General features: G+C 42.8%; 1 protein-coding gene and 1 long non-coding RNA gene across 51 annotated transcripts in view; both read left to right on the top strand.

The window, feature by feature from the left end:
- Positions 1–19,513, top strand: part of C2CD5 (C2 calcium dependent domain containing 5) — an 89,816-nt gene that overhangs the window by 63,887 nt on the left and 6,416 nt on the right. For all 50 annotated transcript variants that reach the window (XM_083461011.1, XM_083461014.1, XM_083460989.1 and 47 more), the window contains 5 exons: positions 2,724–2,785; positions 4,423–4,521; positions 7,342–7,431; positions 9,966–10,053; positions 10,989–11,075. In XM_083461011.1, the coding sequence (XP_083317137.1) occupies positions 2,724–2,785; positions 4,423–4,521; positions 7,342–7,431; positions 9,966–10,053; positions 10,989–11,075 (426 nt within the window). The remainder of the gene's footprint in view (positions 1–2,723; positions 2,786–4,422; positions 4,522–7,341; positions 7,432–9,965; positions 10,054–10,988; positions 11,076–19,513) is intronic.
- Positions 11,084–19,507, top strand: LOC310687063. The gene is made up of 3 exons (XR_014516171.1): positions 11,084–16,848; positions 17,791–18,056; positions 18,360–19,507. It is a non-coding gene; the product is annotated as an uncharacterized lncRNA (long non-coding RNA).

Here is a 19,513-nt window from a genome sequence, read left to right as displayed (position 1 = left end):
AAAAACCTTTTTGCATGGGGGACCAATTTTTTTAAATTTAAAAAGGCTATGCTTTGGGGGTGGTCTTGGTCACAAAAAGTGTGTGTGTGTGGATATGGCCCACAGTAAATCATAGAGTGGTCTTGCATACCATTACAAACAGTGCCGACTAGCCTGAGATTGGGACAGCCCTACTTGCACCCAGAGCTGGACTGTGCTTTCTCCAGTGGAGGGTCCTTTAGTTCTGTTGCTGGAACTGGAACTGGGAGTGCCTGAGTTTGACCCTGAGGTTTAGAATGCAGAAACCTTGCTGACAAAACTAGAAGGCCAGGCTCCTCTTATTTAATGCTACTATGATCTTGCTTTCCTCCTCTTGGCCTGGTCAGTGGAACAGTATTTTCTACATGGCCTGTCTAAGGGATCCATGCTGCTTGCCAGTCCTAGGAGTCAATGTAGATTAGCCCATTCTCATCTCTGCCCAGTGGTTGTGTATAGACAGTATGAGATAGCTCACTAAGCTAGGGTCTCAGTACTAGTTGGCGGGGAGCAACAATGGGAGGCCGATATTATGCTTTTGTGGGCTTCCCAGAGGCATTTGATTGACTGATGTTGGTAACAGGATACTTCCTACAGTTGATGGATATTTGATGCGATCCATTTGGGCTTTTCTGACGTTCTTCCACAGTCATGGTCATTTCCCCACCCCACTCTCTTATCTCTTGAAACTGCTTAATCTCTAGAATTTGAAAACACACTTGTACTTTGCACTGTCTGAGGCCCTGCAGGTCCAATAACAGATGCCGCTAACTTGTACTTGAATAAACTGCTGTCCGTGAACTGTCTTTTAGGTCAGTGGACAGAAAAGGTTTCAAAGTCAAACAACTAAAAAGGGTACAGTGGGTGGGGCGCTCAGCGTGCTGAAATGCTGTGTTCTTCCATTAACTTATCAGTTTCATGATTTTCTGCAGTGCATCTCAGCTGTATAATAGCAAGATTCTGCCCTTCCCACCACTTCACAGCCCTTGAGAATAGCAGAGACAAATGCGAAAACCTTTTGGATAGTGCCTTTATAATATCTTTTAGTTACTTAGTTTTATATTGGCTGTTTATAAACCGCTTTGAGGACTGTCATGTCAAAATATTCAATACAAATTCTATAAGTAATAAATTCTGCACAATCACACTTCATGGGCTAGTGAGTCTACCAACAACATCCATAATAATTGTTATATTTTAGTGCCCATTTGTTTTCATTTCTCAACTTCCAAGTTGTCCACAATCTGCTAGCCACTGGACACTTTTGATACATCATTTTGTAGTCCTCCCTCCAATATCGTCTTTCTTCCTTTAAACCCTTCCAGTATTTTTGGGTAGTCAGTTTCTCATATACAGGCTAGAATAGATCTGTTTCTCTTGCTGCATTCCATAATGGACTTAAGAGCATTTGTGGCTCCAGGAGTGCCCCCTGGTGGAATTTGTCAGCCACTATAGAGTGCTAGTGGGATTTATTTCTCATGAACATTTTGCAAAGTGTATTTTGATGATTTTCTCTACAATTATGAGAACAAGAAGGTTGAAAAATATCAAAAATTTGTCTCTTCTTATTCAGTCTGTATTCAGTCACCTAGACTGAACAACTGATTGGATTTTGCAGGTTTTTTTTAAAAAAAATCTGACTGCAAGTACTTTCAAAGAAACCACCTTATATTGAGTTTGACCGTTGGTCCATGTAGCTCAGTATGGTTGACACTGACTGGCAGCAGGATTTCAGGCAGGAGTTCTCCATAGCCCTACCTGGAGATGTTGGGGATTGATCATGGAAGCTTCTGCTTGAAAAGCAAATCCTGTGCCACCGAATCATGGCCTTTCTCCAGTTGGGGCTCTCGGGCTCATATCATATTTTTACTGTTTTCCTGCATGGTTGCTTAAAATACGTAATCCTGGCCACTTTCACAAGTGGGATGTCCGGGACTGGCTGGGCAATTAGGAATGGTGGGAGGCTGCAGCTGGAAAACCCTCTAATGAAGCCATAGAAGAGGAAGACTCCAAACCCAGGGAATGTTGGTGGCACACGGAAGACAGGTCAGAGGATGAAGGGGTGGAGGCAGAATGGTTGAATGCTGAACAAGCAACAGGCTTGAGTGAGAGAGAGGAAGAAGAGGCAGAAAATGGCAGATGTAGGGGAGGTGGGGGCTGAGGCTGCAACAGATTCACAGGAGCCTGCTGGTCCTACTGTATGCAGCCCCCCTCTCCCATTGTCTCCAAGCACTTGGAGAATTTTGCATGTAGCAGAATGACAAGCCCAGAGGTTGTAGTGGCCCCCTCACCAGCAGAGTTTAAGACTGCAGGGAAAACAGCTGGATGGGGAGGAGACTTAGGGGGAAGTGGGAGGCCCAGATCATCAGTTCTGGCAACTTCTTCAGTGGGGCCAGTCTCGCGTAGGATTTTCTTGTTTGTATTCTGTTTCCTTGAATAAAGAATCAATTTTACTGCTCAGCTCTGAGTCTCCGTACTGACCTGCAGCTGAACCAGCCCTGACATTGAATTTAAAAAACTTTCCGTACTCTTACTTTTTCTAAGGATTAGCACACATATTTGTGCAGAATATTTCTGGATTGTGTTTTTCTGATATATTATGCTAATTGAAAATCTAGCTACATAAAACTTGAAAGTTGATCATGTTACACAGCACCATAATGATGTTCTCTGATATTAAAAATAATACCTTTTATGTGATTTGGCAGGATTTTATAGCTGCAACACAGAAATTATGCCTGGTATAAATAACTGGACTTCTGATATACAGGTAAAGAAAAAAGCATGCAAAAATAAAAATTAAATGCCTTTTCTTTCATACTGAAATGTATAATCTCAGACCTAAATAATGATTTGTGTCTAACACAGTGTTTAGCATTCATAAGAATAATTATCCATGTAAAAAAATTATAGGAGCAAGATCCCCCATACCCTCAGTTCTTTATCAAAAATTATGGCCCAGTGGTGGCACGATGGATTGTATCTAAAGGTGCCCTTCCACTCAGAGAAGGGCCATTTTTACACCTTCCACTAGAGTCCCCTTCCTCATCCTGCTGCCCTCCAGATGTTTTGGATTACAACTCTTATCAGCCATCACCAACAACTGGAAGGCAACAGGTTGAGGATGGCTAAAGAGATTGTTTGGCTTCTGCAAACTGTGCTCAAGATGAGGCATGAGAACTGCTATGAAACCAGCCTTAACAAATGAATGAATGGACCTGAATATCTCTCTTCAAGAAAGGTTTACAGGGCACTTTACAAAGATGCAAATAATAATAATAATAATAATAATAATAATAATAATAATAATAATACAGCATAAGATCAAAACATAAATTGTAGTGAGGGAAAAGCCACACAAAGCAGGAAATACTGTTTTTAAAATTTGAGGAGGAAACGTATTTGGTGCCCCAAATAAAATAGTTTGCATGCCCTGCAAGCCCAGGCACCACATCTAAATGTGCCTTCTTCTCCTTGGTTGCCAGCCACTTCACCTCAGTTGAAGGCGATATTACTTTAGTACACAGGCAAGTTGCTATGGGAGTAATTACTGTTCCATTTACCTGGGTCCCAAACAGTATAGGGCATTATAGCTAAGTGCTAGCAATTTGAATTGCACTCTGAAATGCACCAGGAGCCAATATTCAATATTGCTGAGGTTTTGTTCCTGATGACCAGTCTCAGTTAGTGCCCTACCAACTGCGTTCTGTGCAGTTTTTAGTTTCTGAGCTGTGTTCAAGTGCAACATGTCCCCACCATCATCTACCAGGTTACGGTAGTCTAATTGGAGCATTACCAGAGCATGGATGAGGTCCCAGTTACTACACCAGCCTAAGCTGGTGAAACACATTATGTGCCACTGATGTAACTTGGGTCTGTTGTGACAGACCTAGGAGTGTCCTCAAGCTGTGAACCTGGTGTGGGTATGAGTGTAATCCCATCGAGAACAGTTTTAACAGCATCAAGCAAATGAACTATTACTCCACAGAAGTGCTCATCAAGGTTGAGTTTTGTTTTAGCACCATGTGAAATTTTTCTGGAAAAATGCTAGTGGGTTTCTCCACTACCCCCCTGCACCTTCAGCTCACAGATATTTGAAACCAAACCTAAAAGTTAAACTCTAAACTATGTTCCTAATCTTTCCCTTCTCTGGTACAAACTTATGCCCCCTCCATTATATAAATATATAGCACATATAGAATTTACTTGCACATACCAACACAGGTTCATAGCTGTTAGTTGTACTGTAAAATGGAGCAGACAAGTTCTATCTGTGTTAAGTCATCCTGGATTTAAAACATCAGCAACAACAAACTTCATCACCTCTCTCAACCTTAATTACTTATATGGTCTGTAATAAAATTATATTTAAACGGCAACTTGTTTAATTTGTTGTTTCTGCTTCAGATGTTCACGTCAGTGAGAGTCTCCAGACTTAATAATGTTACCCTAACAAACCAAACACTCAACAAGACCTTTAATGATCTCTGTGAGAATCTGCTCAAGGTAAATGAATGGCTGCTGGAACTATGGATGTGTTTGAACTATTAAGTTTTTTTGCCGATGGTACCTAGAATTACTTTTCTGGCATGTCTCAGTGCCTACTTTTCTGCTTGTGGCAAACTCTGGAGTGGATTTCATAAGCTAATACTGAATGGGACAATGCTGGCAAGTGAGTGGGCAAAGCCTCGTAGCAAAGGGTTGTACTAGATGGCTAACTTGGTCCATTCCAACTTTAGGTCTCAGGAAATCATATGCAAATGTTAAATGGCACATAAGATAATGCAAGACTACATCTATTTTCTTGTTAAGACACCAGAGTGTATGTGATTCATTAGCTATCTACTTTAAAACATGAAGGGTGCTTTTCACCAAAACTACATTCCTGAAAACCACTGACAACATACAAATCCAGTAGTAGCACAACACCTGTGGCAGAGATTGTACGGGCATTTCTGGAGTTTGATCAAAAGCCACACATTCAGCATGGAGTGACAAAGGTTGGCGACTATACAGTAATTAGCAAAGTCATCAGATGATTCTTAAATTCTATTTTAATGCCACTGTAAGAAACTGAGTCGTCCCTGTGGAATTTGATTGATCTGGCGCGACCCCCGCTAATTGATTTGCGATCCTCAATTAGCTCTTTACTGCCCGGCACACTTCTCCTGCCGCACGCTCTGCTCCGAGCGCTCAGTCACGCCGTAGCAGAGATAACACAGCGGTGTAAAACTGTCACGTAGCTTGGCTTCCAGACAAACACACACAATACAGGTTTGTCTATTTACAGCTGTTTATTCCGACATTTCTCAGAAATTTCCAGGACTATTTGCAGCCATGACAAAACTGCATCCTTTCCCCTCAAAGCACAGAGTGGGACTGGCATACTCTTCCCAAGCTCCTCCCAAGCTTCCAAAACTGACGTCAGAATGGTGTGGCATCATGGGAACAACTTAACTCGTTAAGTTCCAACCTCAACACCCCCCCTTGCTGCACCTTCTGACAAGACCCTCTTGAGTTCAACACCTTTCCCTTTGCCTTGTGCCCCTTCCCGGCATCTTTCCCAGGCACCTGTTGAACCCCTTCAACATTCCCAGAATCACACTGTGCGACACTTTCCCACGTACCCGTGACCTGAAACCCCTCTGACCCACTTAGGCCAGCAGTTGTGTCTTCTCCGTCAGACTTTTCCCCCTCTGACTTGACAACCCGTCCGTGAGCTTTCTCCATTACGCTTACCGGAGATGAAGCCTCACACCTGGACATTCCTTTTACAACCCTTGGAGATGCCCAAACCTGCCCTGACCCCTGACCCTGGACCTGGTCCCCATCACCGGGTTCTGAACCCTGATCCTGGACCTGGTCCCCATCCCGGGATCAGCCTCTGCCTCCCTCTCCTCCTTTTGAGGAGACTTTGCACCCGTCACCTGGTGACGTATTCCCTTTTCCTTGAAAAATTCCTCCAGAGCAGACCCAGTAAACTGTGACCCTCGGTCGCTCTTGAACCCTTGCACCCTGGTGGAGAACCTTCGTTCCACCTCCGCAACCCAATCCTGGATCAGTTGCGCCACCTCCCCCTGTGATTTGAGAGAGAAACACCAGCCAACCTGGCTGTGGTCACCTGTCAGCGACAGCACATACCTGGCCCCACCCAGACTCTCACACCTCATGGGTCCTGACAGATCTGTGTGAACCAGCTCAAAGGGCTCTTTGGCTACCCGCCCAAACCCGGGAAAACCAAGTACCTTTGCACCTTTGCATGCCCTGCACCCTTGGGACCATTTGGTACTGTCCATTTGCAAACAGTACAGTTTTCCCAACCGGAATTGCCTTGCAATTCCACCTCTCAACAGCAGGTGTCTCTGGAATCAAATTGCAATTAGCTGCAGAGTCAATAATAAAACTTAGCTCTGTCCCACAGCTGTCTTCAGCCAACGCCAGACTAGCCGTGATCTGATAAGTCTCTTCCTGGCACCTGGCTGGAGCCCCTGTTCCTGATGCTTTAGCCTCAAGGAGTGCTAGTGAGCAAGTCGGGGGGGCGGAAACTTCCAAAGGCAAGTTTGAAAAGTTTTCCACTGAACCTGCTGGAATGAAGCGGCAGTTCAGGGGGGGCGGATCTGGCAAGGAGTGCTTTTCCGGAAGAAGGAGGGCCAGGCCAGCTGAAAAGAGCCCCAGGCAGTGTTTTTCCACTGGAGTTCGTCGTTGCTACTTGTGTAATGCAGCGGGACATTTGCGTCGAGATTGCCCCCACCGGAGCAGAGAGGCAAGACAGGATGTTGCCAAGGTCAAACAGCTGAACTCTCATGGGAACCAGTCGGGTTTCCATGGCAACCAGTCTGGAATAACAGCCAGGCGTGGGACTGAGGCTGGTGGATGTGCCAGGTGCCAGGAGGAGACTTATCAAATAACAGCTAGTCTGGCTTTGTCTGAAGACAGCTGTGACACAAGCTCGGAGCAGAGCGTGCGGCAGGAGAAGTGTGCCGGGCAGTAAAGAGCTAATTGAGGATCGCAAATCAATTAGCGGGGGTCGCGCCAGATCAATCAAATTCCACAGTCCCCCCATACATATTTGCAATATATATCTCCAAATGTCTAAATCTTTCCAACATATCTTTGCAAACCACTACAGGCAAGGGTTCAAGTATGCCAGAAACAGCATACTCAAAATGATTCACACACACTTTAAAGGTAGATGGCAGCATCTGCTCACACTGATGTAGCTGAAGCAGGGAATTAGAATTGGGCTACAAAGAAATGAAACCCAGACTTCCACCAATTCAGAACATACTAGATACATAATATATACTAATTTCTTGTGTTCAACAGAGCCTGTATTTTAAACTTCGATCTATGATTCCTTGCTGTCTGTGCCATGTAAATTTTACAGTTGCTCTTCCAGAGGATGAATTAATTCAGGTAAGCCAGTCCATTCACCTTTTTGTATTTGAAGCTCTTCACAGTAATCTGTGACAGGAGCAGACTTTGAAAAAGTAAAGCTGGTCAAGTCAGACACAGGTTATGCTGAAAGCTCCTTCCCAACCATTTAGTTTTACTATTTTGAGTTTAAAAGCTTGGTCTGCTTAGCAAACAAAGTTTATGAAGATACTTTGGAGAATGACAGTTGTAATGCTCCTTTTCACTGCTCAGTTGCTGTAGGACACACATTCTCAAGAATGTGGCTGTTTTCGGCAAGGCCCTGGACATAGTATATAACTTTGATAATTTAAATGTGTCTCCACAGAAATGTTCATGTGGTTCCATGCAATTGCAGTGCTCATTGCCATTTCCTTTTAAAATACGTGTGGCCATGCTGTGAGCCTGTTTTAGCAATTGCTGTATTTAAATGAGAGGTTTGACTGCATTCTAACTTTTCCAGTTATTTGCATGCCCCAGAGTATGGTGAAATCATGTTTAATTAAATTTCTTTCTTTCAAAGTTGTTGTGAGGAATGCTGACAGAAACAAAACCTTACTATGATTACATTTTTGCATACAAACTGTTTTACTATTTTAAAAGGTTTTTCAGATGGTTGTAATGCTTGTAATTTTTTTTAAAAAAATGTGCTGTTTTGTGGTTTGCTGCCCTGGGCCAACTTGCGAGGAAGGCAGAGTAGAAGTTTTATAAAATCTCAAATCAGCCATACAAAGTACCATTGCCTTGAATAGTTATTTGCCTACCATTTTTCCTTTACACAGTTCCAGGCATCTTTATCTCTAATTACAAGTTATCAAAATAGGCTCACTCAATGGAGTAATTTGTATTGAAAGATCATTGAGTTGGATTCAGACTATTACAGTCATACCTGCCATCAGTTTCTGTTGATTTTGGGGGTGGAAGACATGGGGCTAGTGCAGTGATCAGACCCAATGCTGTCCCATGGTGCTAGTTTTGGATCTAGCAGATTCCAGGCTGCCACAGCCGCTACCCCATTTGGGGGCTTTCTGCAGGCTGCTGGCAATCCAGCCTGTGGCACTTCTGCCCACTTGCATGTTTCTCATGCAGAACAGAGAGTTCCCTGCCAGTGGAGTGACACTGGCACCACTCCATCGGTGGAAACTAGCAGGGCTTGGTAGAGGAAACCTCCGTCCAGTGCACACAAACCCTAAAAAGAAGGCAAGATCAAGTGCAACCTTAGGTTGGATCCAATCCATAGTGATTAGGTTATGATGTTCCTTAAAAGTTTTTGCTTTCAAACATGTCTTGCACCCACTGCACCTGAAATGAGAGTCCAGGATTGGCAAGGCCTAGGGCAAATATCACCTAACTGGACAGCCTGCCTGCTGCCGAATATTTCTCTCCCCAGCCCCACCAGCTGTGGGATGCTCATAGGAGTCCCCTGGCATCAGGGGTTCACCCTGATGTGGGCCGTTTTCAGGAAGGCCTCATCCAAGAACCTGGATGGGTGACGGGCAGCCCTGCCTCTAAGCTGGGGCCAAGGCCTAATTGGTGCCCCCAATATTCCTTAGCCACCGCCCCACCCCCCGCATGACTGCTGTTCCTTCCAAGTGCCCTTCACCCACCAACAGATGTTCTGGCAATAAAAACACCGGAAAACATCCTGACTGATGAGGAAGGCAAAAAATCCCCCTCAAACAGCTAAACATGTGGAGGGTAACTAGGGACAGCTGATGGCCATAGCAAGAGTATGGGACAGAGGGAGGGTGAGCAGGGAAGTCACCTCCAACACGAATGTGTCTCTGTATGGCATGTCCAGTATTTAAATACTTGGTGTGGTCCACAGACACAAAGTTCTGGTTCATGGCAAGTCTCTGTCCCCCAGGCGGTCAAATGAGCTTGGACTGGCACCCATTGAGGGCCAGTGGAGGTGCACTTCCCAACACCTCTTCAAGCCCAGTTGGCTCCTTCACCCTTGAGCATGCCATCTGCTGAGATCAGCAAGTGAAGATTTACATTAACCACCAGTTAAGAAAATGGCATGGTTAAGTTAAAAAGCAAAGTGTGAAGGTTTGCACGATGTGAGTCTGTATATCTCCCCAAAGCGTAAGGTAAAGGGACCCCTGACCATTAGGTCCAGTTGTGACCGACTCTGGGGTTGCAGTGCTCATCTCGCTCTATAGGCGAGGGAGCCAGCATTTGTCCGCAGACAGCTTCTGGGTCATGTGGCCAGCATGACTAAGTCGCTTCTGGCGAACCAGAGCAGCACACGGAAATGCCGTTTACCTTCCCGCCGGAGCGGTACCTATTTATCTACTTGCACTTTGACGTGCTTTCGAACTGCTAAGTTGGCAGGAGCAGGGACTGAGCAACGGGAGCTCACCCCGTCGCGGGGATTCAAACTGCCGACCTTCTGATTGGCGAGTCCTGGGCTCTGTGGTTTAACCCACAGCGCCACCCTCGTCCCTTGCCCAAAGTGTAGATGGGGTTAATTTTAAACTTTGAAATAAAGTCTAAGGAATAAAAACCTGACAACGTTATATTTACAATTGCAGGTCACTGTTACAGCAGTTGCAATAACATTTGACAAACACCAAGCTTTGCAAGCAGCTAAAACTCCTGCAGAAAAAACATTACAAAGAGGTAAACACATTGAGGAACTTAAAACTGTCAGCTCTTGCCTGTTATGTGTGCTATAATTGTTCATTGTCACTGCCATCTCAGGATGCCCATTTATTTAATTGGGCCTAAATGGGTGTCATTAGGTGCAGCACTGCAGCTTAGACACCCTTTCCCAATGTTGCTGCAACATATTTCATCTTTAAAATCATTACGGTCAAGCAGCTTTTATCATTCTCAGGTTTGCTTTTAACCACTTCTTGCAGGCTGTGGCATGTTTCACAAGCAAGTGAAACAATCATACATTTATGCTGCTCACACACACACTGGGATGGTGATGATGCATGCAGATGCTGCGGGTGGATTGAAACTCAAATGTATTTAATTCCATGCCTTGATTAAGATTGATTAATTGTAGTGTGTGCAGTGGCTTACAGGGTGTGAGTCTGAGAGTAAACTGCATTAAAGTGCCCTGTGTTCATTCCTCTGGGGAATAGAATTAACATCAACTGAAGCAATACCTGTGGCTAACCTTAAGGCGTGATATCTCAATTTAACCGGTGATTTTTCCAGAGGGGCACAGGTCTTCAGGGCATATTTAGAAAGAAGCTGCTGGTACTACTTAATCAGTTAAGTGAACTGTAGTTATTAGTGAACATCTCTTTGCTTTCCACTACAGTGGATTGCTAACGAAGTTGCCCTGTTAGCACAATGACTTTTGACTGTGCAGCAGGTCATCTTCTTTTCTCCCCAGAGTAAATCTAGAATAGATTGGGGGAGCAGAAGAGAGGAAGAGGAAGTCCCATTGTGCAGGCAGAAGTCCTTGCACTAAAGGGGCAATTTCATCGGATACAACCAAGTCTGTGGGTTTTTTTGTTTTGTTTTTGTAGGTAGGTTTTGTAAAGAAGAAATAAATTAATGTTTTTGTGCCTTTCTTCTTCTGTTGTGTTTGTTGCCAGCTTCTACAGACAATGAAGAACAGCTACAGTTTACCATGGAGCTTTCTTCTGATCCTCATGCTCCCCAGCAATTCTCGCCAGCAAAAGGTTGGTTAAAGAAAAAGGCCATATGCTTATCTTCCTGTGTTCCATCCACTTGCTCCTTTTTTGTTTGTCAACCTTAGAAGTAGCCCTGCTACGCAACACAAGTTTTTTGTTTGCCAAATAGACTTCATTCTCCGGATATGTGAGGAGGGCGAAACAAAATGTTCTTAATATGTCCGCTGTGCAGTCTCTTTAAAAACAGGGTGGCTGCTGCTGAAGAGGGAGCAAATGAACAGGAACAACTTGCGCTTCTTTTACTGCTCTTCTGATGCTGCTTTGAGCTGCTGCCAAACAGCCATTCTAGTCTAGAGACAGCTGCATTTCGGAACAGTATGAGGTGGTTCATCTAACTACAAAATGTGCTCTGAAGCGATGGGTTTTGTTGAGTCTGAATCAAGTCTTTTTGGAATTTTAAGAATTGTAAATATTGTAGATTATTTCTCTTGGAGAGGCAGATATAACTAACAATACGCCTTGCCAGGTATTTTGCAAAGGAAAGGAAATGTTCCACCACCCTCATCCTAAATCAGACTTCCTCCAACTCATCCCTCCAGATGTTTTTGGCCTACAACTCCCCTGATCCCTAGCTAGCAGGACCAGTGGTCAGGGATGATGGGAATTGTAGTCTCAAAACATCTGGAGGGCCGAGTTTGAGGAAGCCTGTCCTAAATCTTTATCCTAATACAGAGGTTGTAGACTTCACAGCGGGGAGCCACAAAATGATTAATTCAAACTAGGGAGGTGAGGCAAAGTATGTGATTTGGCATAAGTAAGTGTAGAGTAATCCTCGCTGGAATAAATATTCCAAATTTTGCATTAAACTGATGGAGGTCTAAGCCGATAACTACCTAGAAAAAGAGATATTAGCATTACATTGTAAAGCTAATTTGAAATGCCATCTCTCTTGTGAAAGTGTTTTGCTACTCAAGTCAACATAGCACATCTGTAAGGAGGTCAAAAGTATAACACTATACATGTCTGCTGTGAAGCAAGTCCCAGTAATTTCAGTGGGCTTACTTCAAGGTAAGTGGGCATAGAATTGCAGCCCGAATCAACAAAGAGTCTTGTGATACATTAAAAGATGAACAGTTTTATCATGGTGTAGGTGTTTGTGGCAAGAGCCTACTTTGCTGGATATATGAGGTTTCATCCTGTTGAAAGGTGTATGTTCAACAAATGAACTTCAAAGGGAGGCTCCAGCAGGAAAGTGCTGAATGAGAACTTAATCAGTTAATTTTATGTGAAGAAAATGTATTTTTGCTTATTAATTATTGTGGATAATAACATTTAGTCTGTTACAGATTTTAAATACTGTATTTGTTATGAATTTTAGTTGTATGGATTTTATTGTTGTAGCTTGCTTTGGTAACTTTTTTTGGTATAAAGCAACAAAATAATTTTCTCCATCTGGACTTGACTAGATCTGTTCTACCACAGTTAATTAATGCAGGATATATAGGATATGTGACCACCAATTTCTGCTCTTGTGAATGGTCACTATGCTTTATGAAACAAGACTCATTTTGTTTTTACTACAACATCAGGAGTGTAATTAGGGAGTGTCCCAGAGACCCGAATCCCACAAGATGCCAGAGTCTTCCAAAGTGCAATGCCCAGGAGACCACAGCCAACCACCATCCTAATTTTCCCAGAGGCTCTTGTTTTAATTTTAATATGTATTTAAGCAGCTCATAGCTCAGAATAAGCCCTGACAGGTAAACTTTGCTTGTGAGCCTATATTTGCATGTTACATACATTGCAAATTTGTGTCATAAGCCTGTGCCCCAAGTTCTTTTAAGTACCTAACAATGCTCCTGTGCAACTCATTAACATGGCTATCCTCTGGAAACTCTTATCCCTAAAGTCAGTTTTAACAGATTATGCTAGGTCATTGCCAAGTGAGGTAATTACACAGTTAATGTCGCGAGGAAGCTTCTGGAGCAACGCACTATTGACCACACAAATGCTTCTACAAATCTATCCTGTTGCTGAGTTTCTGTTTACCAAATCACCCTCCTCTTCTTTCTACAAATCAGAATCTTCTGGAATTCCATGTCTTTCATTGTGTAAACTTGGCCTTCTTGCAGGGTTTTGCTGTTGTTAACTTATTTGGCTTATTCTTTCTTATTATTGTAAAATAACTGCTGGCCAGTAGAGGGTAGTCTACTCCCTTGTCAGCAAACAGTGTGTTTAACATTAACCATAGATGTTCTGTGAAACACAGCAAGCATTTATGTGAGATCATCAAGGTTCGTATCAACGCCTCCCATTCTCTAAAGGGAATTCTTTATTTTGGAAAGGTCTGTAGTTGATTTATGATTCATAATTTACTTGAGCTCCTGTGAGAACTTAATTATTAAGTTCATTTGCACTTCAGGCAAAATAATAGATCAACAAACCAAACATTTATTACGTTCTCACTAAACCCCCACAGAGTGCAGTGTTAATGTAATGGTGCTAAAGGGGTATATGCAGCTTACAAATAAAATTCCTGCCTGATCAGGTCCTGTTTTTTCAATTTCTATAACAAAAACACAGCTTGGACAATTGCCTGCCTGCCTTCCATAAGGTCTTGGAATATTGTTTTGCGTTACCATAATACTTAGGTCCTGTTTTTTCCTGTGTTTTGACTAATAGCCTGCTGCCCTCCCTGCTTTCTCCCAGCAGCTTTGAGACAAACTTGCATCATTACAAAAGGATCAGGGAGCTTCTGCATACAAATAAGCATGTTGTCGCCTAGTTAAAGCATTATGTTCTGCATGTAGTAAAGTATGCAGGGAAGAAGGCTAGTGTGCATAAGCCCTGTTACACATTTCTGCTATATTCTTGGGAAAAAGTAGCATGTGAACAGGCCCTGTATCTCCAAAACAGAGAGACCTTAACCTGAGTTATGCTGTTGAAGTTGTACCATGTACATTGTGGGTTCATGAAGGCTTCAGCCTGAATTTGTTACCAAGCAGGAAGCATTGCACTCCAATTAATCTGGCAAGTGAGATTGATTCACAACTGCAGGCACGTAGTCTTTATATGTACACATACACACAGGCAACACATATGCACCTTCATAAAAGTGCAAACATTCCTTTATTCATATTGTTGCATATTTATTGTTGCACATTACAAGAAAAAAACAACAACAACCCACCCCAGGAAGCAAAAACTGGGACAATCAAGGTGAAAAAACCCTTGACTTTTCACACAGATACACACATGACTTTTCTCTAGAGTTGCATGCACACAGCAAGTATTGCTGTGGTGTGTTGACACTAGCTAAGTAGGCATGTATGTCTAGGAAATCTATAGTCCAATAACACCTGATGTGTGTTTAGTATGGCCCCTCCCCATCACATTTTTGTCCTAGGGTATTTCCTAGCTTCCTTCAAAGCCCCACACCTAGCACTGTTTCATACACAATTTTAAATGTATCCTTAAAAATACAAAGTGTTTATATGACAAATTTTGTGTTTACAAGCACATCCATCATATGTGCACAATCATCAGACAGCAAGGATTGGTTATAGCTCCCTTAGTGTCAGTCTTTGCTTTGCTGCTGTCATGTGGATAAAATGAACCCTAGTTGACATAACCCATGTTGATGGTGCTGGTCTAGTGTATAGCTGCACTAATAAAGAGTTGCCAAGGGCACACATGCAAAATAGAGGAAATTTATTCTCCTGGCTTAAGATTCTCCAGCCTGGGCTGAAACATAACCTTTTTATGGTTGACAGAAGTGCAGATTAAGTTAGTGAAATAGTGTAGTTAAACCATGTTCTTCCATAAAGAACTGACATGATTTACATTGATTTGTAGATAATACTTCAACCATGGTGAGGTAACCAGTGGCCCACGGGTCAGATTCAATCCACCAGCCTGCCAACTTGTCTATGACTGTCTAAAAGTGACAGTCAGAGCACTGCCTCTGGCAACAGCTGCTTTCAGCATAGGCAAAGGAGAAGGTGGGCAGCTCTTTGAAAGCATCAGAGGAGATTGGGAAACCATTTGTCTCTGCTGCTTGTGATATCCTGCCTACCTCCCTCTTCAGAAACTGCTCAAAACAGTGGTTTCTAATGTCTTTTGTCTCCTTTACTGTTGGGAAAAGCGAGGGATGAGGGAGGCTGGCTTTATTGGGATCCACTGCCTCAAGGCAGCTGATGCTCCATAAATGAACATAGGGAGAGGTTGCCACAAGGTGCCTAGCTGCACCCACTGGTGGTTTGAGCCCTCCAAGTGGTTGGCCATGGGGGGATGTGGCTCTCAGGCAAAAATTGGTTCACTGACACTTGATTTAAACTGTAGTAACAGATTGTGTTGCATTGATCCCATAGTAATCAAACCAGATTTTCTTTAGCAGAGCAGCATTTGAACACCTGGAAGACCTTGTTAGATAGCCAGCACCCAATGACAAGAATATACATAAAATATAAAGAGATATTTTAAAATGCTGCTTACATAATGACTAGGGAGGATTTTTTATTCAGAATGAGTATAAAAGTTTCTCAGTAGAGAAATGTATACAATCATATGAAATGAATCGGATGAAATATTCATGTAACTTAATGTCTGTAACCTATATGAAGCCCTCGTTCTGGGGGTTGTTGCCTCCGTTTTTGCATTGAGAGGTTTGCTTTTATGGTGCTCTTTGCAAAATCAGCACCTTGGAGAGCAGAATAAGGCTGATAGTCTGGGGCTGGAGACATCCTTTCATTTGGGTGTGTGTGTTGAAAATAGTTTATTAGAGCCAAGGTTGCCTGTGCTATGTGTATGCTTTCCCCACAGTTAGCCATGGCAAACCAGAGCAGTTCATAAACCTGCAAAACTTGTTTGATCAGAGACAACCATGGCAGTAAACAGCAACACACAAAAACAAAACTTGCTATCTGTCTTCAGTCTGATTTTGCTTAGTGGAAGCCTTTATACAGTGTTTAGAAATCTGATGAGAGAAACTTGTGCCTTTTTCATGCTAGAACAGATGTCAGCATATGATATGTCAGTGAGTAAGTTCCAGAAGTTTTGTGAGGTTCAGACTTGCGGCTGATTGTTCTTTTATTACAAACATATACTTCTTTGGCAATTTTCCAGTTTCTTCTTTGCATGCTTACCTGAGGACCATTAACAAAATTTCTGTTCTTTCTTGAGCCTGGTGTACCTTGGTCATTCTTGTTTCATGCTTCTAGGGTGCTGTAGTCTATACTATTATGGGTTAGTTTGTGTGGGATGAATATGTGGCAGATCATAGGTTAAGCCAGGGAGTTCAAATGTAGTCACCTTTTGGATTCCTATCAATCTTGTTGCCCTGTGAACTGATAGACCAACTTACAGATGTCAGCACCCTGGTGAAAAGTTCTGAAAATAAGAGAGCTCATCTGAAAATAATTATGCTGACCTCTCTTAAATATTATGAAGGTAAACACAAGCTTCCGGGATTAGAATTTATTTCATTTGAACAAGACATAACTAATTTTGGGTCTGTTGGACTCAGAAGAAGAAAGAATGTGGTGTAGAAATGATAACAATGCAAAAGATAATTGGATACATGCCAGCCAGGGCACATGCCTCCATTGCTAGAAACAGTTGAGGTAGGCTTTTTTTAAATGTTCTATTGTTAGCCTGCAGTTCTTACAGAAGAGCTTGAGTAATAAATTACTTGGCTAAAAATGAGTACACCCCATGCTAGGCTTCTAAAAACAAGACTCAATCAAAGGGACCTGACAGAGGACAAAACAGAAATGAACAATAAAGATCATGTTTGAAAGAGAAGAGGAAATGCATAGTAGTAGTAGTAGTAGTAGTAGTAGTAGTAGTAATAATAATAATAATAATAATAATAATTTATTATTTATACCACGCCCATCTGGCTGGGTTTCCCCAGCCACTCTGGGCAGCTTCCAAAAGAATATTAAAATACTGTGATACATCAAACATTAAAAGCTTCCCTAAACAGGGCTGCCTTCAGATGTCTTCTAAAAGTCTGGTAGTTGTTGTTCTCTTTGACATCTGGTGGGAGGGCGTTCCACAGGGAGGGCGCCACTACCGAGAAGGCCCTCTGCCTGGTTCCCTGTAACTTGGCTTCTCACAGTGAGGGAACCGCCAGAAGGCCCTCGGTGCTGGACCTCAGTGTCCGGGTAGAACGATGGAGGTGGAGACGCTCCTTCAGGTCTGCTGGGCCGAGGCCGTTTAGGGCTTTAAAGGTCAGCACCAACACTTTGAATTGTGCTCGGAAACGTACTGGGAGCCAATGTAGGTCTTTCAAGACCGGTGTTATATGGTCTCGGCGGCCGCTCCCAGTCACCAATCTGGCTGCTGCATTCTGGATTAATTGTAGTTTCCGGGTCACCTTCAAAGGTAGCCCCACGTAGAGCGCATTGCAGTAGTCCAAGCGGGAGATAACCAGAGCATGCACCACTCTGGCGAGGCAGTCCGCGGGCAGATAGGGTCTCCTGGACACGGATTTAACCTGTGCCTCCATGGACAGCTGTGAGTCCAAAATGACTCCCAGGCTGTGCACCTGGTCCTTCAGGGGCACAGTTACCCCATTCAGGACCAGGGAATCCTCCACACCTGCCCGCCTCCTGTCCCCCAGAAACAGTACTTCTGTCTTGTCAGGATTCAATCTCAATCTGTTTGCCGCCATCCATCCTCCAACCGCCTCCAGACACTCACACAGGACCGTCACCGCCTTCACTGGTTCTGATTTGAAAGAGAGGTAGAGGTAGGAAAGAAACAGTTCAGCAGATTTGAACCATGTGATGAAACTGCAGGGTATGAAACAATGATAGTGGTGATGAGGGCATAGAATTGGGCACCCTGCTTGGAGTGGAACTTTTAGTGGAAAGTGGAGAGTTATAGCAGAGTCAGGATTCAGTAATAGGAAGATTCATACGGGAAGAAGAGAAGCCTAGAAGCTATGAAGGGGGAGCATTAGGTAGCAGTGCAGGACATAAAAGTCCCTTACCCCACGAAGAAAGGCAGATACAGTATACAGTGGTACCTCGCAAGACGAATGCCTCGCAAGACGAAAAACGCGCAAGACGAAAGAGTTTTCCGTTTTTTGAGTTGTTCCGCAAGACGAATTTCCCTATGGGCTTGCTTCGCAAGACAAAACGTCTTGTGAGTTCTTGCGAGTTTGTTTCCTTTTTCTTAAAGCCGCTAAGCCGTTAATAGCCACTAAGCCGTTAATAGCCGCTAAGCCACTAATAGCCGTGCTTTGCAAGATGAAAAAACCGCAAGACGAAGAGACTCACGGAACGGATTAATTTCGTCTTGCGAGGCATCACTGTATATATAAAGAAATAGATTGTTTCTTAGGAATCCCAGATTCTGCTCACAAAAGTCCAGGGATTATCAGCAGCCTTCCATTTGTGATTATATATTAAAGCTTCAGTTCTGTAATTATACCATGCACTTATGGTAGAGTTCACAGAGGTAATTTGGCTCCCAACATTTGGGATACTTAGAAAGAGAAGAGTTCTGCATGCTCAGCTTCCGCTTTAAGTTCTGAGAGGTAAAAAGCATTCCTTGTGATCTTTCACTGACAAAAATTTTGTGAGAGAAACTCACAAATTTTAATATTTATCATGTACAATTTTTAAAAGGTTACACACCTTATAAATTTAATCTGTGTCAAAAACTTGTACTAGCTGTTAAAATTTCCCCACCAATTAGTGGGGTCAATTTTACATACTGTAGTTGCAACAAAGATTTTCCCTTTTCTTTCTTTCTTTCTTTCTTTCTTTCTTTCTTTCTTTCTTTCTTTCTTTCTTTCTTTCTTCTGTTGGGCTCAGTCTTGGGTTCTGCAGGGGAGCAAAATGGCTAAGTCAGATATTTAGACTCCGTTCTTTCCAAGATTTTTAGAACTTAGCCTCTGCTTTTATAACTTACATGCATAAGTGCATCATTCTATCGTTTATTCTGTTTCTATCTGTGATTATCAATCCTTGCTCCCTCTGCTTTTTCAGTTTAGCTGCCTATTCCATCAATGTTAATCCTCCATGTTAGGTTAAGCATTAATCCTTATTCTTGCATCGCCATTCTATACATTTAGGTTCTGTGGAGCGTAGGGAGTAAATGTAGTAACTTCGCAGACTACATGCTTCTTTTTTTAGTAGTTGTAGTTCAGATTTGCAATCCCTTGCTATTTTTAAACAGAGAGCCTTCTAAGTATGGAAGCCCATAGAACTAGAAGAGAATCTTTTTAAGGTGATATCCAAAGACGCTTTGCCAAGAAAAATCAGTCCCTCTTGAATGTAGTACAAAGTTTACTGTATTCTGTTGTGAACAATAGGTTGTGCAAAGTTAATGTTGTGTGAAATAAAACCAGAAAACACAACACAGGGATTTCTCTAGCAGATTACTCACTTTAAAATTGACATGAAATAAAAATCTGTATTAATATAGTTAATGTTTCTTATGTCATATCAGTGGAATTCATTTTGTCTTATTAG

The sequence above is a fragment of the Podarcis liolepis genome, assembly GCF_965112155.1.
Source record: "Podarcis liolepis genome assembly, chromosome: 10".
NCBI lineage: Eukaryota > Metazoa > Chordata > Lepidosauria > Squamata > Lacertidae > Podarcis > Podarcis liolepis.
The sequence above is the reverse complement of the archived record's forward strand: the minus strand, read 5'-3'. Positions and strand labels throughout refer to the sequence as shown.